Genomic DNA, 24,423 nt, shown 5'->3' with positions numbered 1-24,423 from the left:
CTCCCACATATACAAGTGTATACACATGCACAGACCATATAAGCACAAAGAAACATTCTTCTTAAAAAGGGATTTTATCATATCTGTCAAAAAAGAAACCAGTTCCTAACACAAAAACAGAGCCCACTCTTTCCCTTTGTTTCAAAATCACGGCGTGAGGTACGTGAGGTGCGTGGGCTGCCCGTGGGCTGCGATGGCGGACTTACTTGTTTTGCTGTAATTTCAAGTTAGTTAGTAGTTTAAAGATCACCTGAGGGCTGCTGAGATTCTCAGTGGCTAACAGTACTCAGGGCCCAACCTGAGCTTAATCTCTGGGTACTTAATTTCATGGTAGATAGAAAGGCCTGGCTCACACAAGTTACCCTCTAAATGCATACAGTGGGAGGTGAGCCTACACTCATGCATATTAAATAGATATAACTTTTAAAAAGAAACTGCAAGAGAAACAAAAGATTTTTGGTTATTAAGGTTACACAATTTTTTTTATATACCTTACCTCAAAACAAAGTAGACTCTTAAAGACAGGGCCTCAAACTTTGTTTTGGCAAATTAAGTTTTATGGGAACACAGCCAGCTCACGCATTTGAAGTGTTTATGGCTGTTTGTGCTTAAAGCAGATTTGTAGTTGCAACAAAGACCAGATGGCCCCAAACTTGATAATTACTATGTAGCCAACCTCTGTTCTACACTGTGAAGGGATGAGGAAGCCACCAGGGCCTCAGTCCATTCACCCTAAAAGGCACCGCAGATCACAGCCTAGCCAGTGACTGACTTTAGAAAGTGAATCCCAGCCGACAGGTCAGCAGGCTGATGAACACTGTCAGCCTCAATTTGCCATAGGCTCAAAACCAACTCCGGAACTCAGTGCTCCATTGGCCATTTCTAACCTGAGTCACATCTTGCAACACAGCGTCTTATGTGGTGCTGAAGAATCCAGGAGTGGTAAAAACCTTGGTGCCTATCTGGATTTATATTAATGTAGTGTTCTCCCCTATAGTAGAGCCTCGAGCAGCAGCAGAGTTTGTCTTTGCCAACCTGAAGCCCCAAATCCCAAACTAAACTTGATATTCAAACACCTAACTCCTGGCCAGCTAACCAGTTGTCTCGGTGACTAATGCCGAACAGTCGGCTAGCATATATCAGATGTGCTGTGCACTGCATGTGCTGAAAACCTGACAACCAACAATCACCTTGCTGTGGCAGAGTACAGAAAGGAACTGTTCATGGTGGACAGCTTCATTCTGGGCATTACGTAGACTCCTGGTAAGACCTGAGCCCACTGTACGAGCAACAGGACCCTGCTGGAGTGACCACAGCAGTCCTGTCGCACAGCACTCGCTCGCTTGCACAGAACTCAGATTTTGTCCTTAATTCTCCTGGCATCTCCAAGTAAAAGTGTGTTTTCTGTGTAATTTCCAACTTGTTTTGGTTTTGAGACAGGACCGTACTTTGTAGCTTAGGCCGGAACTTAGTAGGCAGCCCCAGCTGCCTCGGCCTCCCAAATGTCGGGAATACAGAAAGAAGCCACCGTGCCTGACAAGTGTGCTCACTCCTAATCTTGTGTAGTTATCTGTGTGTGTTTTATAATAGTAAACGATACAGCAAACTGTTATGTATTTTCTGCTTTCACCACATTTTCTCTGATTTCTTTCCCACAGTTCTAAGCTGTACCTGATGACTAAAGATGCTAAACACATCCTGAGACGCTCACTGGCCACCCGCATCTGCGCCTTTAACACTGGTCACTTCACTGCTCACTCGCTGGTTACAAAACTGGGGACCTGGCGTTTAATTCCTGCACTCCTTATACATTCTAAGCATTAGACCCATCTGACACAGAGCTGTTAGCGATCTCCCATCTGCAGCCTGCTTCTGTACCGTGCTGAGAGTGCCTGTCCCTTTTAGTTTCATGGAATCCCATCTGTGAATCTTGGGTTTACTTCCTGTGCTGTTAAAAGTCTTTTCTCCACAAAGTTCTTGCCGGTGCCTGTATTCTGAAGCGCTTCCCCTAACGTCCTCCTCAGCATCTCACGGCTTATACTGCCTTCCATCCACTTTGAATTGATTGTTGTGAAGATTAAAGACAAGGGTCTGATTTCACTCTTTGCCTGCTGGATAACCAGCTCTCCCAGGTAACATTTTTTTGAAGAAGTGACCACTTTTCCGCTATGTTTTTCACACCGTGTCAAAAATTAATTAGGCTGCTGTGGCCACATGGGCTCATTTCTAGACTCTCCATTCAATCCCTCAGGGTCTACAAGTCTTCTTCTGTGCCTGTAGCATGCTGTGTTTGTCCCTGTGGTTCTGTACTGTAATTTCAAATCAGATATTATGGTACTCCAGAAGTGGGCTTTCTGCTTAGGACTGAGTTGGCTAGATAGGGTATTTTATTTTCCATGTGGATTTTAGAATTCTTTTCTCCTAGTTGTATATATTTAATTTTGTTAGGGGCTGCATTGAACCTATAGACTGCTCTCAGTAACATACCCTGTTTTTACCATATTAATCCTGTTAATCCATGGATAGAAAAATCTGCCACCTTCTACCAATGCTTTCAATTTTTTTCTTGGTATCTTTCAAGTTTAATCTATGTAGCGGGGTTATCCCTACAGTTTTTGTTGTTATTGTTATGTATGAAGAACAGGTACCTCCCTAGCAAGTTCACTATTGGTACAGAGAAAAAGCACTGATTTTTGTGTTGACTCTGTATCCTGATACTTTCCTAACGCACACATCAGCTCTCAGTTTTCTGGAGTGCAGAGAGTGCCTCACACTTTACATACAGGACCACATCATGAACAAACAGGTCGGCATGACTTATGTCCTACTCTAGTCTCTTAATTTTCTGTTCTTTCCTGTTGCTCTGGGTAAGAGCTCAAGTACTGTCAGAGAAAGTCTGCCTCATTTCAGAGTGTGTAAGAAACGCCGTTTTCTCCTGTAGTGCAATGCTGACGATACACCTCCAGCACAGTCTACACCAGGCTAAGGATGTTCCTTCTGGTTCTCATCTGCCCAGAACTGTCAAAACTTTGGTAAAGGCCTTTTTTGCATCATCAAGATGACCATGTGATGTCTGTTCTTAAGTTTATACTGTGAATTAAACACATAGATTCACATCCTACAACCTTGGAATGAAACTAACTTGGTAGTGATGCTTTTTTTTTTTTTCTCTTGACTTTTCTTGAATTCAGTTTGCAAATGTTGAGAATTTTTATATTTATGTTCATCAGAGAAAACGGTCTGCCATTTTCTCCTTGTTCTGTCCCTCTGTGGTGCTGATATCAGGGTAAAACTACCTTTACAGAACAAGTACTTTTGCTTTCTCTTTGGCAGAACAGGTTGAGAAGTGTTGGTGTACCTTAAAAGTTTGATGGGCAGCTCCGGGGGCACTGAGAAGAACATGCTTTCTTATCTGTTGGACAGACCGTCCTGTCCTATAAATGTCTGTTAATTCCAATTGCCCTACGATATGATTTAACTCTGCTGACTGAGTTTTGAAGACCTGTCTGAAAGTAAGAGTGGAGTATTAAAGTCTCCTGGGGCATTAAAGTAATGACTGCAAGAGAGCCTTTAGTGTTTGTTTCAAGAAGTTGGAAGGCCAAGATTCAGCACATCAATATTTACAACTGTTCTATCAGAAGTAGTTTTACTCTTCTGACTAGTTCTGGTATGAGATTGGTCATGCCGGCTCTTCCCATCCTCCATTTTCTGGGTAGGCTGACTTTTATCCTTTGACCTAGCTTCCTGACCTCTTTGCCAGGGAAGTGTGTTTAAGGTGGCAGATAGTTGGCTCTTACTTTCTAACCCAGTTAGTCTGCATCCTTTAACGGGTGAGTTGATGCTAGTACCATTTAAAGTTATTATTGAGGGAACTGGTGTTTTCTACGGTTCTGTGGGCTGTCGATCTACTGACGTATTCGTGGCTGTTCTTTTCCTCCGTTAGTATCACACTGTCCATCTCTGTGCTGGGTGGGATGCGTCCTCCCATCATGCTCCTCTTTATGTCCCCTGCTGCTACTCAGTAGGGCGCGGACTGTGGGAACAAATCTAACACTTTCACAGTTGTTGTCCCAGTAAATGCAACAGACAAAAAATTCCGCAAGATTCATAGTGCAGGCGAGCCAAATGATCACTCTGCAAAACTTAAAATCATTTACAGTATGCAGTAACAGTCATGGGCAAAGCACCTATCAACCTTCCCCTCACCACCCGGACATGATTTACAAGGCGTGAGTGAGCTGTAGAGGAGCAGAAATGTGTGCACACCTCTGTGTGAGTGTAGAAGAGATGTGTGCACACCTTTGCAGGAGTGAGCTGTAGAAGAGATGTGTGCACACCTCTGTGTGAGTGTAGAAGAGATGTGTGCACACCTTTGCAGGAGTGAGCTGTAGAAGAGGTGTGTGCACACCTTTGAGTGAGTGAGATGTAGAAAAGAAGATATGTGTGCACACCCTTGCTACTAGCCATGGAGCAGTACAGATTCTCAGGGGTGTGCCAAATTCCCTAGTATCAGAGATGGGAGTCAAACCTTTTGAAGCTGTCATTTTGAGGGAGTCAGGAAGAACCCAAATCCTATTTCTTATGGCTCAAAATACTTATCTGGAAACACTGTTTTCAAAGTTTCTTTCCACAGATAAGTACACCCAAGTTGCTCCCTGTGAAATCTACCCCCAAGGGACAGACAGGGGTGCTACGCAGTCTCCTTCCGTCACAGCACGCTACAGGTAGGAGACAGTTACTGACAAGCGGCTGATTAAAGCACAACAAAACTCACATGAGAAGAAGCATCACTGGCAGAGCTCAGAGGAAGAGACAGCCACTGTTAAGGGGTAGTGAGAGAAAGCAAAGTCCAGCCAGCTCCTTAGCTCCTGAAACAGAGTATCAGCCAACGTGCTGAGAGCAGGCTGCACACCAGAGGAGCAGGAGAGCCTGGAGACAGGGAGCTGCAATATGGGGCAGTCGGTGTGGAGACTACCGAGTTGTTTCCTGCTCGCTGCACTCTTCTATGATTTCAGGTGCTTCAGAGCTCACCTACAACGCTGGGAAAATTCAAGCTTTCTGGAGAGCACAGCAGTGTTCATTAGCTTAGTCTGTCTTACCCACTCCTAGATATTACCACTTTGTGCTAGGAACACAGAAACCATCTTCCCCACTCTGCGCAGTGGCTAAGTTTCTCAGTTACCCACTTAGCTGCTTCAGTTAGTAACCCTCTTGGCCTCCTGCTGCTTGAATCCATTACTAACTTCGGTTGATCTGGTCTCTGGTAATCTGTCTGCTCTCTACCTGTGGGGCTGAGGTATTTAGCTTCTTCAGAAGTAAGCTCCTGCAGTTTTGTCCTCTGGTGCCTGCTTATGACATGCAATATCCCAGTCAGACTCATCCTTTTTGGTGCGGGCAGCGTGAGTCTTTTGTCTGAGTATGTCACTATGTATTTCTGCATGTTCTCTGACGGTCTCACAGACGCTCTCTGTGCCTTGCCTGTAGTGGACACTGCTGTAACACACGGGAGTCTCTCTGAAGTACACTGATTTCTCCCATCCGATTCAGCCGGAGTAGGCTTATTTGTCGCATGGAGGTTCTGCTCAGTGCTTCTTCACTTACTATTATCTGTGTGTTTGGGAGTGAGGTGGCCCGTGTGGACAGCCTCACAGTCTCAGCTCTCTCCTTCCTTTATGCAGGTCCTAAGGATCCCACTCAGGCCCCCTGGCTTGCCCAGACAATGTTTACCTTCTGAGACATCCTGGAAACCCCAAAGACTTTTTCACCTTATTGTAATGAACTCACAAAGATAAATGTCACACTGCTAAGTGAAGGTAGCCTTAAACAAACCCTTGCCCAGTCCATACTCTATGTATCTCAATGAACTTCTACAGTCAGGGTGACCTTCTGAAGGATGGAGCTTCACTCAGGACCTTTACACTTTCACTTTCAGTTATATTATATTTACTTACCCGCCATGAAATGATACGACCATTAAGAATAAGAAGTGTAACTAGAAAAACAATTAGCTTTAGATTCTCTTCCATGACCACCTCTTTGCCTGTGTTCTGTCCTTCCTTAACACCTGTTACCTTCCCTTGGTCCTTTCTACATTACACTGTTTATGTATATGTATGTATACACAAGGACACATCATCTGGGACACAAGACTGGGATCTGTATGAACACGGGTCTTTCTTTTGGGGTGCGGGTGGCCTCATTTAGACACAGAGACCTTTTCTGCGTCTAATTTAAGGAGTAAATCTCTTTTCCTTGTGCTAATACTACAGCCCTCCCTGAGAGCGACATGAACAGCAGTCCTAGCAGGTGGCTTCTACTTCTTCATCAGCAAACAAGACCAAAATTCAGGTACCCATGTTTACTGTTCTAAGAACATATCACAAATCTAGCATCTTCTATCTTCCCCATCCCTTCCAGATAAATAAAGGATGGGAGACAACAGGCAGAAGTCCTGGTTACTATGGCAGCAAGTAAGTGAAATGCCACAGCTCCCAAAATAGGCGGTGAGAACAGGGGTCAGGTGGAGCCTGCCAAGGACCAGGCTTGCTGATTGCTGTGTCTGTGCACTACTTAGTCCCCACCTACACTGCCTACGTCACTCTCTCCACGTGAAGGACAGCACTGAGTGCCCGAGATACTATGGAAGGATGGAAGCAACGAAGAATTTGACAGCAAAGACAAAGGTTCCTAAGGAAATTCTAGTTAGGTTCTGTGCCAGGGCAATGTTTAGAAAAATATCAATTAGGTGGCTGTCTGTATTAAGAAGTGTTCTTTACTTTAAAACCAACCAACCAACCAACAAACAAACAAACAAACAAAAAAACCCCTGAGACTACCAAATCAGAACCCGGCCGTGCACATTCTGCTGAGCAGCAGAACACAGGAGCCCACCGACTGGACCACGGCACAGGTGCTGAAGCTCAGGTGACGGAACAAAGGTACTGAACTAATTCTTCTACCATAAAAAGCAGGGCAGACACACAAAGGTCAAAAAAGCACCTTTTTTGTAAAATGAAAATTTTAGGAAAAAAGTTGTCCATGAGATTCAGGCGTTTATGACAAGTGAGCCTTTCCTCAGTTATCCTGTGAGCATTCTACTAGCACAATCATTTGGATGTGCCTTCTCCTAAACCAAACCCTTCAAGTTCACACCTTACCCTCACATCCCTGGAGGTGAGAGGCTCAACACGCATCTGATGACTACACAAGTCAAAGGGCCAAGAAGTGAAAATTGCTTACTAACTGATCCAACTGGAAAGGAGGAAGGAATTAAATAGCCAGAAAACAAAGGAAATAACGAAGAAAATCTGTGCTGCACACAAGAAACCAGTCCTATAATTTCTGAAAGGCAGAAATCCACAAGAAAGCAAATGCACATCCTTACTCAAAACCAGAGAGAGAGCAAGAGTGAGGAGCAGCCGAGGTGGGGTAGGAGGCAGAGGGTGGTCGGTCAGTCACTGAGCCTTTGGATTTCTAGAGCATCTTGGGATGGGTAAAACAACAAGCCTTATTAGATGCTCAAATCCTAAAGCATTCAGGGAACTTAGAGCTACAACAATTCAAAGACTCTGAAAATCTATGAAAATGGAGTTAGCAAACCCGAAGCTTTGCACACCTTTTGGCGCGGCTATAGGGAACCTGCCACAGTGTAACAGTGAGACTTCCACTGGAACTGGAGGGGAACGAGTCAAAAAGCAGCAGTCTCTGTGTTGCACATACTTTTCTCTGTGGTGTGTATGTATACATTCATGTGTCCATGTGTGCAGGGACATGTGCACACGTGTCCATGCATGCACAGACACGTGTTGCTCCTTTCTCGTCACTACTAGCTAAACATTAACAGTATCAGATCTGGAGTACAAAAGCCAAGGCAGAGATTAGGGAAAAATGAGCTACATCTGTCTAGATGTCTAGAACATACAAGGATGGAGGTGCATCTTCACAGGGTTCTTAGCCCAGGGTCTTTAATCCCAGAACTCAGGCTGAAAGATTATAAGTTCAAGGTTACTCTACACTACTTCCCAGGCCCTGTCTTAAAAAAAAAAAAAAAACCCTAAGATGGCAACTGAAATTCGTGTCCTGAGTGTACACCTCTAAGGACAAACATATCTCCCAAGCTGCATGTGTGAGAAACCCTGCCTGTCCTTGCATCTTATGCTAACGCTATCTGGAGAGGGCCACTGGGAGATGACTGATATACTGACGCTTAGGGGTTTACCGTAGGAGCAGCTCTGCCATACTCTGAGCTCCTTACTGCCTGATGCCCTGTTGATGCTATAACTCAACAAGGTCCTCAACACACTGGACTGGGAGGTGGCAGCGAGGGATGTCAGCACCGCATTCTTCAACTTCCCAGTTACAACCAGGACTCAAAGAAACTTCTATTCTTCACAAATTATCGTCTGCTACTTTGTCATAATGGCAGAAAACAAATGAAGACATTGTTCCAGAGAATGGAGTACATTACACCACAGTTTGAAACTTATGAGTATACTTATTTCAGTAGAGGATGGAAAAAATAACATTTCAGATAGACCTCTGAGTAAAACCTGAGTAATGGGACCTTTAGATAAAGCTCCCTAAAACAAGGACCTTCTGGCAGTGGAATGAACATTAGGGAAGGGAGACTGATAGTGTTCTATTGCTGATGGATGGATGGATGGATGGATGGATGGATGGATGGATGGATGGATGGTTGGATGGATGGATGGATGGACCTTCTTCCTAATGAAAATGCATTTTCAAAACTGCATTTGAAATCCCCAAACCCATATTCTCTAAGTTTTAAAAGCCGTTGCAGACATCCATTAATACAAGGTGGTTGAACTAAAGGTCACTCGGCTGCTGCACACACTCCCAACAGAAGCAGACCAAGGCAATGGCCAGCCTGCGTGGGCTCCCATTCCATAAACAAGTGGCCATCTTGCATTCTATTTAGTACCACATTGATGTGGGGTCCTTTGTTGTTGCTTGCATTTTGTACGTGTATGGTTTCATAGATATTACTGTTTAAAAAGCAAAAGAAAGATAATGATGTAGTGATAGTAATATAGTGTGCAGATAACAATGGGCCTCCAGGAACATGTTAGTTGCACAGCACAAGGGTTTGAGTTGTAGTGCTGTTGGCCTCAAGCTGAGTCCTAACACACCTGCTACATACTAAATGTGGTGTCTTAAGCAAAACAGGTAATAAAGATTACCAGTTGACAAAATGGGTTCACAGGAACCTGGCCAAGGGGAATCAGTATTCAAAAACAATTTGTAGGATGTAGTGAAAAATGGTACCCACTCACAATACATCTGTGCTGTTTTGTGCACCGAGCAAGTTAAGTGTCGTAATAAAATGGTTTGATAGGTAGGGTTTACTACCTTTGAAACATCATGTCTTCACAGTTCTACATAAGCAGAATTACAAATGCCCGCAATGCTACCGGTGGCTAGCATTCTTTCAGGAAGAATTCTTTCAGGGCAACAGCTCTAAAATGTCAACCTTCAAAGGCTAAACACAAGACACACTGGGAAGTTGGAAGAGTCAGTGCTGGTTCTGGTCTCTAGAAAATCCACTAAGGCTTCTAAGAAGAGGACTTTTCAGATTTATTGGAGCATGTATGACAAAACACATACACAAAGTACACAACACAGTACACTGACACACGTTCTAGGGAAAAGCCCTGAAAAAAAACAGGAAAGAGACAGCCACGGGGAGGAGCTGGGAAACCGATAGTAAGGAGGATCAGCCTCTGAAACCAGGGCTCAAGTCAGAGAGAAAACACACAGAATTGGTGGAAGCCACGATGTATGTGCTGGAGTCTTTGGAGTGGACTCATCAGAGGTAGGAGGCACAAGAACTGCTCCAAGTAGGTGCCATGACAAAAGGCGAAAAACTGGAACCCTGTGTTCTCTTCCTCTTCCCTGGCAGCTGCTGAGAACAGAGCTCAGAGCCTCATACTATAGTAGTGCTCAGAGCTACATTCCCAGCCATACCCTTCAGTTCAAAACTTTCTGCCGGTCAATCTGCCTTTTCTAAAGACACTGTAGGATTTCCCCTAAGGAGGCCATGGAGGCCAACTACTGAAGCTAACAAAAACTTACCCTCAGAGCCTTATTGCTGCGTTCACCTTATAAGCTATAAGCAGATAGCCAACGACCAGCACACAGCTGAGGAAAGCCTTCCATGAAAGACCAACATGAACAGAGAAAAGCTGTCTTGGGGTAACACAGCAGGGAAAGCGCCAGGGCCCCAGCAGAGAGCCACATCCAGGAAGCAAGAAGAGGGGCTGTCACAAGGCCAACGAGCTCTTAAAATGAAACCAGGTAGAAGTTACTTAAGCTTGTCCACAGAGTTAGCTGGAAGATACAGTTTAGAAACTCCTCTGAGCAGAGGAAACGACTGAGAAAATGAAGTGTAGCAACCCAAGCAGGCATTGGAAGGGCCAAAGAGAGCAGAGCCCCCTGCCCATTTCCCCCGGGACTATGCTGCCACACTCAAAGAGCCCACCTGGAACCAGAGACGTTCAGCAAAGCTTTTTTTAATTATGAAGTTTTGGAACATGAGACATACAAGCCAGGAAAAAATTTCTATTACGCTTCCAAATTTCCACTGTTTTCTAGCTTCTAGTTTTCCAACTTAGAATTCTATATTCAGGTAAACACTAAATATGCCACTAAAAGCCTTTTAATTCTACAGACTTTAGAGCTAATTGTAACAAAGGGTTAATATTATCATTCATTGGAGTTCAAATTCCCAGAACCTATGTAAAAGTTGGGCAGGCACTGTGGCCATCTGTAACTGCAACACTGGACTGGAAGCAGAGATAGGAGATCCCAAGGACAAGATGGCTAACTACAGTTAGCAAGCTCAAACAATTAAGGAAGATACTGAATGTCAACCTCACACACACACACACACACACACACACACACACACACACACACAGCAGCAGCAGCAGCAGCAGCAGCAGCAGCAGCAGCAGATACATTAAGAAGAACTGACACCATAGATAGTAGGTGATGCCCTGTATATATATCATAGGGTAAGATGTGCCATTCTCTACAGCAAGGAGCAAGCACACCAGACCATTTTCTACCAAATGCTTGACCCAACTGGGACAGAAAAAGTACACTCTGGTATACTAGAATCAGGCACATCAAACACTGGAAGAACCATGTCAAAAGAACACAAAAGCTCTCCTGAAGGTCCCATTAGCTAAATCTGGAAACATATGAACAGCAGCAGAACAGTAGTGGTCTACGACTTACTGAATAAATTACTCCAGAGTCCACACTGATGAGGAAAATAGCCATTCCGTACTGTCAGTTCCAACTTAAGCAAAAATGGTAAGTGTTCAAAACAATGGGCTCCAGTATGATGGAGAATAGCAAGTGCTTTCGTAGCCTTAAATCACAAACTATTAGAAGAAAAACAGCTTGACAGTGGCGATATAAAGATACTACCCTGACCAAGTATCGAGATTAATCTCAACCATAATGGGATAACACAACAGCCCACTAGCGTTATTTAAGTTCTGAGAACGTACTACCATTATGTTGTACGCCCTCCCCAAATGTACAATCTAGATCTAATCATTAGGAGATAAAATGATCCCAAGTTGTGAGGCACCCACATTCACTGACCTCAAACATGAGGTGGGAGCAGGAATTTGTCCCAGACTAAGAGAGACAAAAGGCACACAACCAATGCAGCAGCAGACTGCTGTAAGACTTGTAAGCCTGCTACCCAGACACATCTGAGGTCTTTGGACCAAAGCCACTCAACGGCACTCTGGCTTTTTACACTAATTATGACTACTTGTCCTGGCTGTAAAAGGGAACCAAGAACTAAAGGAAGCACAGGGCAAACAGCCGTGCACCTGCTAGCTAAGGTGGCGGCGGCAGCTTCTGGGAGACTCGGGGGAAGACATTCCTATACCCCCTTGTCTTTCCAAACTTCCCTGAAACGTGAAGTGATTTTGAACTTATAAGGGAAAACCCAAGAATATGCTTATCCCATGTTTTACACATAAGTAACCTTAGCCACTATCTGTGTCATTGTTCACAATGGTTAATGGATAGCAGCAGGGGGATTTCTAAAAACACTCAAGAGCAAAGTCAGCAAGAACTTGACTGAGACAGATATTCACACTGAGTCACAGAAGTGTAAATTTTTCATTTTATTCAAAGTTGGTACAGAAGTTCTAACATTTCCATAAAATAATTACTACACTTCAGTTACAGGACAAAATACCACAGAAAGGAACGGACTTTGCAAGAAATATATTCATCTTAAATTTTCAAATACTTCTGAAGGCTAGTGCAGCAGCTGGCAAAATAACACGTGTACACAAGGAACAGAGAGGTTTGTAGTCAGCAATAAAAACGGACAGCTCTTTAAGCAGATTTGCTTCAGTTTTCTCCCCATTTAATAAACAGCAACACTTAACACAGTAAACCAAGATTATACATGTCTACAGTTTTAGAAATCAGTTGTATACAGTATAGGCAAGGTAAAATTGTCGCGGATAATTAACAATTTTAAATCTACAGTTTTAACTGTTTTTCTTTCAAGATGGAAGTCAGCTGGCTTACACCAAATCCTAATTTCTTTGAAACTAAAGCCTGATACAATGAAATGCACCTGATTAGTGGAACTTGAAGACGAGAGTCTGAGGACAACAGAGAGTAAACTGGAAATAATTAAAAATTAACTGACAACAAATTAATGTTGAACTACTCTATCATAACCAGACTTGGTGTACAACAATACCAGACTAAAGTCATACGTGTACATAATGCACAGCCCCAGGTACTGACTGGGGTCTTAGCCAGAAATGGGAACAAAGCTTTCACAGACAGTGCACTGGGGAAAATATTTCTCAATGGAGACATCTTTTCAAATGCATTAATACTTACATATGAAAATCATTTAGATAAAAACAGCAGTATTCTGCTGACATTTGGCTTTAAAATAAAGGAATGAATGAAGCAATTTCACAGGATATTATTAGAAAAGGAATTGTTTTCTTCTTGAAGAAGACTACTAACTTTTGCACAGCAACTATTTTTGATATCCATCTTGTCAAAAAAGGAAAAGAACAGCAACGACAGAGCAGAAAGCCTAACAGTTCATGTGGTGATTAGCAACAGTTCTAGACAAAGAAAGGCAGCCAAGCAAGGGACCGACGAGCCCTGCTGGGTCTGAAGATCGCAGGCCCTCACAGACTGAAGCAAAACCAACAAGGGCAGTGGAGGAACGGCCCCACACCACCACCAAGCATTACCACAACGTGTTGCTATTAAAAAAATAAAGCTTTTACATCTTACTAACCCCACAGACAAGTCCATCAGCAAACGACTTGGTGAACTGTTTGCCACTCAAAAGTCTGAGATCTCACAGTGAAATTAGGAAATTATACATATTTACACTGCTATAACTACATTTCACTTAGTCTAAAGCAGTTTTCCATGAAATTATAAATGAAAATCATTTCTGCCAAAGAAATTTTTACAAATATTTCATAAAGTTGTAATAAACTCTTGAAGGTACGGAATACACAGTCTTTAGGCCTAAAAGGTTAACTGCTCTACACTATCACATATTGCTAAGCCAAGGACACTCCTCCCCTCAGCTCCCACCCACACTGCAGCCTCAAGGTCACCTGTTGTAAAATTCTGTTGTGGGCATACAAGCCTAGCTTTGCCGGAGGGAAAAATCTCTTATCAGCGTGCTTGTGAACCCTTTTAAGACATAGCACATACCAAGGCCTTGTCTGTCTGTCTGTCTGCCTCTGTCTCTCAGCAACACTGGTCTATGCCATCTAAGATCTTTGTTAGAGGTTTCCGAGCCTCTCCCTAAGAAGAAAAATATCCAAACAGAAGAGGCGCTCTCTTTTCTGTAAGTTGAGTCTTAAGGTAGACGGAAGTCAACATGGCTCATTCTCACTCCTGGTAAACATGTGACTCTTTGGAGGTAAGGAAAACAAGGGAAAAGCAATGCTGAATGGGAAGAAATGCCAACTGCATTCCTGTGTGCACACCTACAGCTTTCCAGGGTCGAGTCTAGGAGTTAACAGAACAGATTAAACAGTCTTAGTACAACTGTGAAAAGTAGTGTCATGTCAAATCTGTCCAGAAATAGTTTGATGTTCAGAACACAGAGATCCAACTCTCTACTAAAAAGTCTAGTCAGGCACATAAAGAAAACAAAGGTAACGTCACCTTGTATAAACTATATAAACCAATATAGTACTTGCACTATTTAATGTGAATATTTTCATGTCTTTAGAGCACTGTTGACAATACTTCCTCTAGATGAGGTTTTTCTCAACTGTCAAATGACTACAACTTACAAAGCTGTTGCCTGTTCTGCTCCTGTCTCAGATTCAGACTGTGTGTCTGTGTGCACGCCTCATTTCCCCTAGTAACCCCCAAATATAAGCAGTAGGCCTCTCCATCAAAGCCACACAGAGTGAGCTCACCGAGGTCTGGGCTCTGACAGTGGGCTTACCACCTAGGCCTTCTGTGCTGTGGTCTTCCTGACACCGCTGGACAAAGACTGGGTGGGTTTATGACTGGCACTTGAGGGCTAGTAAGAATGCTATTAGGTTTTGTGCTTTTCACAAGTGGAAACACACGCTTGGGAACACAGCTTTGTGCTTTCTGTGGACCTTTAGCCTCTCCTCACACATGAAAATATGAACTATTTTTCCTCAGATGTCCTTAACAAACCTAGATTGAAGTTAAAATAGACACAAAATTAGAATATAACTTAAAATTCTAAACACAAATATAGAAGCAGGTAAAGATGAATAAATAAATTAAGCAACAATACAGAAACTCATCTGCCTTGTCTCCTTGAACCAAATGACTGCAGAAAAGTGTGTAAATGTGCGCTTTCTACTAGTTTCCTTCACTAGTTACTTATAATAAATGTTTACAAACAGAGAGAGCCTACTACTAAGAAAGGGACAAGTGTGAACTAGCATATCAATACTGGTGAGCAGAAGGCACCAACCAAAACACGAATCTCAAAATCTGATCATAAACAGTGTATACCAGGATCTGCCATCTGAAGATTCCAATGAGCCCAATGTCTCCAATTTACACACGCATGTATGCACTCACACCCACACAGACACACATACATACACAAAAGTTACTAATGACATTCTATTTTCAGAAGCCTAGGCTATACAGATAAACTGAACATTAAATGTATGTCTTATTTACATATAAATTTATATATCTAGCAGCACTAGGAGAGTAGGGTGAATTCATCTATTTCCACTGTGTGTACACTGTCAACAGTGCTGTCAAGAAAATGCCTAGCATGTCTTCCCCTAGACACACACTGCCTGGGAGAGAAACAAAGGGCGGGGGCAACCGTGTCAGCAGAGCAGAGCCCACAGCCTTCCTGGCACAGCACAACCACTGCTCTACACTTAGAGGACTCAGACAGTCTGCAGCGCATGTAGGATGCACCGCTGGAGGGAGAGCAACGTGCCCAAGAGGACACACAGCACGAGAAAGGACACACAGCACGAGAAAGGACACACAGCACAAGAAAGGACACACAGCACAAGAAAGGACACACAGCACATCTTTGTTTGTTTGTGAGCAAAAGGCTACAGCCCAACACTTGCTGGTTGCCAGAAAAATGAGTGGCTCACAACTAAACCTTACCTTTTATAATAAAGGAGTGGAGACAGAAACATGAATGATCAATTTCACCACACTGTTACACACTCAGTCAGTAGTAAAGCCTTCTTACTGCTGGCCCAGGAGAGTGAGAACGTTAACTGAAACCATGACTAAAGCTAGCAACATTCTTACACAGACCCTCTGCTCACTTCACTCTAGGAGTCAAAGCAGCTAACTGAGCAGCTACAGCATGCAAGACTGTAACAGGACAGGACCAAATTAAGAGATGGTCTTCACGAGAAGGGTCTCAGCTTGTCACTGCTTATGCACCAGCCTTGTACCTTAACAGTACAAGTGTTTCCCTTTATAGCAACAAAATCAAACCTTTACCCTCAAGGCAAAAAAATAAAGAAAAAACAGTCTTTCTGCATCATGTGTCACCATCACCTCAAAGGGACGTCTGTGAAAACTCACTACTGACTGTTTCCTGACTAAAACACTAGTGCTTTTATTATTACTAACCAATATAAATCTGAGAAAGTTACTCTAGAAACACTTATTCCCAAACACCTTTAGCTACTGTTAAGTTTGGTAGGTTTAAAAGCTAACTGCTTAACTCATTATTTGGTTCTAAGTCCTCAATACTGGAGCAAAGGAAGACTTCATTACATCAAGACAGTGTGAGGGACAGACCAAGCGCTATGCAGGAGAGCAGAGCTGCTGAAATAAGAGCAGGCTACGGAGCAATGAAGACAAGAGAAGCAGAACAGCGCTCGGACACTCTGCTTAGGAGATGAGAAGGCCTACAGATACTGAAGCCTAAAAGCTTCATTTTACTAAGCTATCAATACTAGGTACCAGCATGTGAGCATCTATTCTGTCAACAAATCTATTCTTCCTGTTAACATTAAACTAGGAGTTAGCAGGCTTACTCCCTGGAGAGGGGCTTATGCCAGCTGACAGCTCAGATGCTTGAGTCCTAGAATTTAAGAATGTGATTGTACAACTTTACAGTTTTGTTTTGTTGTTCCATTTTATGTACATTGTGTTCTGCCTCCATGGATGACTGTGTGAAAGTATTAGATACCCTGAAACTGGAATTACAGACAATTGTGAACTGCCATATGGTTGCTGGGAATTGAACCCTGGTCCTTGGGAATAGCAATACTCTTAACCAATGAGCTGTCTCTCCAGCCCCTGCTGCTAAAGATAACAATCTGTTCACATCTGTATTACACAGGTATTTCTCACATCTTCAAAGTTTGATTTTGTTATTACTTCTTAGAACATCTGCGCACCAACAAGGCTCTCCAGTCACATAATTCAACAGGAATGGTCTTGTGCAAATCTTTCAACATAAACCTAGAGAATGGTGAGGTGTTACTACTAGAAACCTATGTAGTCCCTTTACACTCACACCTCCAAATGGAGCTGTAAGGGAATAAGGCATGAGGGATGAAGTCATCTTAGTACTACAATATCGGCCAAATTAGACCTAACTCTTTAAAGGGTAATAAATGACAATGCTTATATATTTGGTGGAGCATAAGGCTCCTCTGTAGATTACACTAAATGATGTTCAGAGATGAGAAGATCATGCACCTGGAATAAAGATGGAATCCTGGTATAGAAATTTTAATGACCCTGGACAAGGCTTTTAACCCTACACTCATAACTCCACCGATCTATTCCTAGATGGGAAGTGTCACAAAGTGAAGGACCTCTGATTATTTCTTACGCTAATACCTGTAAGAGACAGAACAGTCTAACCAGGTCAGCCTCTTTGTGCAACATAATGGATCCCTTGAGCTGGAGAAAAGGAAGCCCAGGAAATAAGATCAACTGAATTTGAGTCAAAGGCAGGTGCTATTACTTGATGATGCTCTAAAATCAAAGGCAATCACTTCCTAGAAAGAGCAGCTGGGAGAGTTCAGCCCAGCTCTCTCTTTATTCCTGGGATGGCGGGACCATCTTCTGAGAGAATGAGAAACCTGAAATCCCACAGAAGAGCCATCAATCGTTCTCCAGACCACTGGCAAAAAAAAAAAAAAAAAAAAAAAAAAACAGAACAGAACAAAACAGAAAGAAACAAAAGCCCTCCTTCCCAGACCCAGACAAGAGCTGCTTAGGAAGACAAAGCCACAGACCAACAGCCTCACGTACCTCACTTTTAGCCACTATTTTAGTCAATGTAGTCTTGGTCAAACCTAAGCTTAGACAAATACAGAAATACCTGTGTGAATGTCTACAGACCAAGCCATCGTTTAGAACTCATATGCAGGTGAAGGACGGACATTTTGCAGTCTAAAGTCATATATCATTCCAGGAGCAATCACTGGGATGACCCTAGGATGACCTCTTAAGACTGGTCCCTGAAAGGAGGCTGCCGTTACATACTTTAGCATATTACCTATTGCTGGGAAGCAGGAAGAAAGGCAGCTTTAGGGACTAAATAAGGTTATGTTTACACTGGTGAGAATAAACATCTAGGAGCTACACTGTCATTCCTTATTTATGAACATTAGTTCTCTAAACTTGACCTACTGCTATTTACACAGACAGACACATGATGGTGTATATTATGTATCTTACTATAAGTCAACAACAATGGGGCAAGAGGACTCTAGTATTCCAAATTATTATGACTCCACACTAAATAAAAGAGAGAAATTAAACATAAATACATCCTATTCACTTACACTATACACACGAGAGGATGAGGAAGACCACTCGAGCCAATGTGTCAATTTCTGCTAATTTGCATAGGAATGTGTTCAAAGGAAACATTAATTTCTACAACTTAATCCAAATTTGGACAACCCAAGATTCTGTTACTTTCTTAAAGTCTGAAAGGTGATCTCAAAGAGAAGAATTGTTTAGGAGAAGACAGCCACAAACCACCAATACCCATCCAAACACATGGGCAAACTCAAGTCCACATTTGGAGAACTGACTTCTCAACTTTCCATTCACGAGGACGGTCCCTATCTATTTGGCCCCAGGTTATAAATCTCAAAATAGAAACTGAGAAAAAAATTGTACAAGGCACTCTAAGTTCTTCAGGAATGCATGCGATTCATACAGACATGACTTCTTCCATTTACAGACTCAGTCCCTCAGCAAACCTCCAGAAGAGACAGGAAGACTATGTGACAAGCCCTAAGGTCAGCATCAGACTCATGAATAAAATCCATCACCTGCAAACAAGCATTACAAAAAAAGGGGTTTGTTTGTCTTTGTTTTTAGTCATCAGGACTGAGTTTGAAAATCTACAAAATGATCTATAAAAGTAATAATTCTCCTTAAGTACAAGGCTTAATAAAAGTCATGCAATTAAAAAAGTTATCAGCTTAAAGTAGGTACAGAATTTGCTTTTTTCATCTCTACTGGAGAAGAGGCAGTGTTGAAGACACGGGACTACACACATCATCCTAAAATTTTTCTCGAATTCCTTCTGTACTATCCTCAATAAGGAGAAACTGCCCGAAAAAAAAAAAAAAAAAAAAAAGAAAGAAGAAAAAAAAAAAAAGATCTGCTGCCCATTGGATAGCTTTGGCCTCCAAGCTAAGAGAAGGTCGAAATCCCGAGTCCTCCCCAAGTGTGATATCCCCCACAAGCACACTGCTAACCCCAAAAGTCCCCTTCATGGCAACGTAGGAACATGCTGGCCATGCCACAGAAAACCCACACTCATCCCTAGGAAGACTGCTGAGTGTTCTGACTGACAGCCAGTCTGTAGTGAAACACACTCATGTGCTAACTGACTGTAGCAGCATAGATACACACAGCAAATCTTCAAGACAGACAGAAACGAGGAAGAGAACTTATAAAGAATGCAGTACATCAGAATTTGACTGTTCCTCTAAAACTTAACAACAGTGTTTCACAAACTAAGCAAGTGCCAACCCCAGCACATAAGCAGTGTCAACTCTCCTTCATGATAATGGACATCTTCTTACAACTGGACCCATTTGGGAAGACATTTGGCAAATAAGGAATGTTACAAAATGACAAGGAATCAGCCAGAATGCAGATAGAAAAATGATTCATCATCCACTTAGCATTACAATTACCACTCACTGCATGGGAGTTGGTAATTCTCAAACTATAGTTTAAAATAACCTTATCTGAATCAATAAATGTGGGGATCATCAACTGTATTTACTTCCCCCCAATTAAAAGCAAAATTACAGACTTGATAGTCATTTGAGTATGGTTCATTTTAAGTAGGAGAAAATGGAGGGAGGGAATGGACACAAAGTCTGCTCCAAACTGGTTGCTAACATTTATATACAAGTGGTACAAAAAGACCCACGAGAAAACATTCTTCCTTTCTCTTGGCAAGCAGAATCCATAGACTCATGCTAACGACCAACCACACACACACAAAGTTGTCCTCAAGTCATTACTACATAACACATTAGACTTTCAGGACGTAATTAATCATACAGTCTCTACAAATTCAGTTTTTTAACTATATCAGGGATTAGAGACAAAAACTTTATAAATGAGCAAATTTACTTCAGCATAAGGTCTACCAATACTTGGCAATGTAGACAAGACACTTTACTCATGATACCTTAACATGTGTTCTGTTCTAGGTGATCTACAAGAATAATTGGTCTCTCCTTACTTTGGTATGGAAAACTCTAAAACCACATTTTTTTTTTTTTTGCACAATTCATTCTGCTTTGTTTCAGATAAGTTGCAGATTTACTTTTCCTCCATCTCTGGGAAAATAGTCTTGCAAATAGATGATTTTTCTGCTAAGTAGAATTTGGCTAAAACCTTCAGCGTAAACAATGCCTGAGAGCTGCAGCAGTTACATTTTTGTTTTCAAAGACCATGTTTTGTTTTGTTTTTTTTAAGTATCTCACCATATCCATAAGTTCATAAGGAGAAATAAACAAACATGAAAATCCCGAGTGAACACACAGCAAAAAGTCCAATGTTTAGGATCACTCTGACTCGTGGGGTCTCCTCTAACATCTGCAAACAAACGGCCTCCTCGTCCATCGAGTCTCTGAGGCTCCTCTTGCTCAGGCTTCTACTTTTAAAGCCACAAAACCAGTCTATGAACTTCCAATACCGGCTTCTACTTTCTGTTTCCTTCTCTCGCGCTCTCTCACCCATGAGAGCTGCTTGCCCATTGGAATAAGCATCTACTGGTGTTTCTGCTTCTGAATGACCCATGGAAGCCACTGGGTTGCCCTCCTCTCGGCATGTCACCAGCAGATTAACGTCTTCAGGTTGGAGCCCCTTAATGCTGTCTTCAGACTTCCCATTGGGAATAGTGTGGCTGACGACTTCACTATTCTCACTGCATCGCAGAATACTCTTCTCTTGCATTTTATATGGTTCGTCTTTCTGAGAGCAACTCTCCTTCGTCACCACAGTCTTTTTTGACCAAAAGGTAGTGGTACGAATCTGATCCTTCGTGGGAGGTGGTGTGAGAAGACTAACAATTACAGTAATGAGTCCTGTGATCCAAAATAATGCTGTAGCCACATACATATAATGGATGTCTTTGATGAAGCTGGGCCTGTTATCAGGTTGGTCACACTCAGGAGCACGGTAGGTGAAAGCCAGTATCAAACGGATAGCTCCAAGAACAAAACCTGCCATTCCACCATAGAAAGCCCCTTGCTCATTGCAACGTTTCCAGAAAATTGCCAGAAGGAAGAGGGCCGCCACCGGAGGGGTCAGATAATCCGCCACCTCCTGGATATAAAGGTACATTTGGCCTCCTTGCATCTCCACAATAATTGGCACCCATGCTATGCTGATGACAACCATAAAAGCCACAAATATCCTGCCCACAATCATCAGTTCCCGCGAGCTTGCATTGTTGCGGAGAAGCTTGTACACATCGAGGGTGAATATGGTACTGGCGCTGTTAAAGATGGAGTCCAAGTCGCTCATCAGAGCTGCAATCATCACTGCCATCATCAGGCCCCGAAGGCCCACGGGAACCAACTCCATCACCAGGCGTGGGTAAGCAATATTGGAGCACCCAGCTCTGCTTCCACACACTTGCATGCAGTGTTCTGGGTTGATGCAAGCTATATCATCAACAAACAGTATCCTGGAAATCATTCCGGGTACGACTATGATAAACATTGGTAGGAGCTTCAAGAAGCCAGCCATCAGAGTAGAACCTTTGGCATGAGCAATGTTTTTGGCTGCTAGAACCCTCTGCACGATGACTTGGTCAGCACACCAGTACCATACCGAGGCTGGGGTCTGCCCAAGAATGAATCCAGGCCATGGGACGTCTTCATCTGTTGGATCTCTCAACATCTTTAGGGCATCTGCCTTAGGATGCACCATACAAGAATTTGTGTTGGAAAGGTTGTGTGTCAACAAAATGGAAGCAACATTGGGTGAGGCCAACATGTACCTTCTCTTAACTTCCTCAAACCCTCCAACCTTCATCATGCTAATAACCATAAGTGTCAGTGCCCCAATGATCATGAGCAGAGCCTGGAGAGTGTCTGTGTAGATCACTGCAACAAGGCCTCCAGTGACGGTCAGCAGAGCAGTCATGCCAATGAGCAGGATGACAGACACATAAAGGTTCCAACCCAAGGACTCCTGGATAAAGAGGGCCCCTGAGTACAGATCCACCGAGAGCTTGGTGAAGATATAGAGGAGCAGGGACAAGGCTGCAAAATAGACCTGAATCCTATGGCCACCGAACCTCTTGGACAAATATTCAGGCATGGTGTACACCCCTGAGCGGATGTAAATAGGGATGAAAACCCATCCCAGAAGTTGCAAGAGCAGCAAGGCATTGAACTCCCATGCGCCCACTGCAAATCCACTGGCTGCTCCAGATCCTGCCAGCCCAATGAAGTGTTCACTCCCAATATTGCTCACAAACAGAGAGGCACCAATGGCCACCCAGGTCATAGAGCGCCCGGCCAGGAAGTATCCACTCACAGTGCTTCTATTAGATTTCCACATGGCAAAGAAACCAATGCACATGACCAGGACAAAATACAGGGCCACTATGGCAATGTCTGCTGTCTCCAGCACAGCCCTCATTCTGGGAACTTGTGAGTAAAAATGTCCGAATGACAGAAGTGTCCAGCTTTTTAATACTTATTAGTAACCCCAGCCAAGTCTGTAAACCATGCGTGCACTGGACTACACAGAGCAACACAGCAGTTCAAAGTCTTTGTCCTTTGGTTTGCTGTCTTGATGGTGGTGGCTGTGATAAACTTGGAAGGAGACAGTTTAAATTTCCTCCGCTTCTCAATTGGGATTGAGAACTTAGCTCGTACTCTTAATCCACTCTCCACAAGACCATCAGCATTTACTCAGGTGCTGGAGGAGAAATTCTGAGTTGCAGCTAAGTCTAGTGAAGCCTACTGTACCAACCCTGCAAGGCAGCAAAGACAAAAGACAAAGATTGAATTAGAGGAGTGTCTCACCGAGCGATGAGGAAACTTTCAATCGAGCAAACATGGCGGCGCAACATTTGTTATTAAAAGAAAAACGTTTATAATACACTTTAATAACTGCAAAGCACAATCAATACTGTCACAGAGGATAGACGATAGCAGCCATTGTTTTGAGCTAAAAACAATTGCATCTGCCCACCATGAGCATCATCCTTTCTTGTCCCACTATAACCGGCTCAGCTCAGAACAGGGATGGACATCTTAAAGCACCCTAAGGAGTAGGGGACACTACATTTTCCTAACAAAGCAAAAGCAGAATTTCAAATACTATTAATCCTTGCAGGACTAGGGGAAGGGGGACTAACATTAGGCTACCTAGAGTCCTAGATGCAGGTTCATTTACTAGGTGTTAGCATCTGCCTGGGAAGTTAAATGTTCCTATAGTCAATGCATAGCCATAAGGAAACCTAGAGTTATAAATGGCTAATGAGAAGCAAGACACCTACACAGAGTGGTACAACACACAACCGCACACTGCACACCACCTTTGTGACACTTCTTTGTGACACTTGTTTGTGACACTTCGTGCTGGGGAGGTACTGGAAGGAATGAAGAAAAACTGTAGACGTAACAACATCTTCCCTCCTTCTTCCCTTTTTCAGGTAATAATTTCAAAACAAAATCTAAGAAGAGAAAAGCATTTCACTCAAGGTTTGATCTTATAGAATATTTTCAACACTGTGATGTGTCTTAATTCTTTCTTCTTGAATGAAAAGCAAAGGGAGACGATGTTCTGGAAGAATGAATAATTTGTTATTCTTCTTCTAAACCCGAACAAAGCAGTTGTCAACCATTAAATCATCTTCAATAAATCCATCTGACATTTTCAGTTCTGGATTAAGATGATCACTCTGTAAAACACACATTTAAATGTAACTGCAATCAAATTATAAAGCTGATGGTTCTCCAATTAGGAAAGAAACAAATCCTAAATCTTCAGTTAATCATAAAAACAGCTGACAGATCATTAAAAATACTGTTGTTACTCAAAGTATTGCAGCCACATGCTAAGATCTACGTGACTGTGCTTACACTGAATAAAGTTTCACATGCTTCAGAAAAACATCGCTTCTATAAACCTACGTATTTTGTTTTTAAAAATCAACAGTAAACTCAGGACCCATAAATAAAAATAAGGCTACTTTTTCTCAAAACAGCTTGAAATAAAACTGTACTGTTAAAAACTTAAGAGCTCACCAAATAAATAAAATAACCAATTTTTAAAAAGTAAAAACATGAGCACATTCTCACCAGGAAGAAGAGAGTCATTTCCTAAAGACCGGAGCCCTACAGGTCTAACCCATGCCACTCCCTAGAGAAT

The 24,423-nt window shown here is 42.6% G+C and overlaps 2 protein-coding genes across 13 annotated transcripts in view; both read right to left on the bottom strand.

The window, feature by feature from the left end:
• Mrps6 (mitochondrial ribosomal protein S6) overlaps positions 1 to 24,423 on the bottom strand; it is a 53,199-nt gene that overhangs the window by 11,903 nt on the left and 16,873 nt on the right.
• Slc5a3 (solute carrier family 5 member 3) lies at positions 20,297 to 22,742 on the bottom strand. The gene is given in 1 exon segment (NM_053715.2): positions 20,297 to 22,742. A coding segment is annotated over 1 exon segment (2,157 nt). The 5' UTR covers positions 22,684 to 22,742; the 3' UTR covers positions 20,297 to 20,526.

This window comes from Rattus norvegicus, chromosome 11 (assembly GCF_021556685.1).
Source record: "Rattus norvegicus strain SHRSP/BbbUtx chromosome 11, alternate assembly SHRSP_T2T, whole genome shotgun sequence".
In the NCBI taxonomy this organism is placed as follows: domain Eukaryota; kingdom Metazoa; phylum Chordata; class Mammalia; order Rodentia; family Muridae; genus Rattus; species Rattus norvegicus.
The sequence above is the reverse complement of the archived record's forward strand: the minus strand, read 5'-3'. Positions and strand labels throughout refer to the sequence as shown.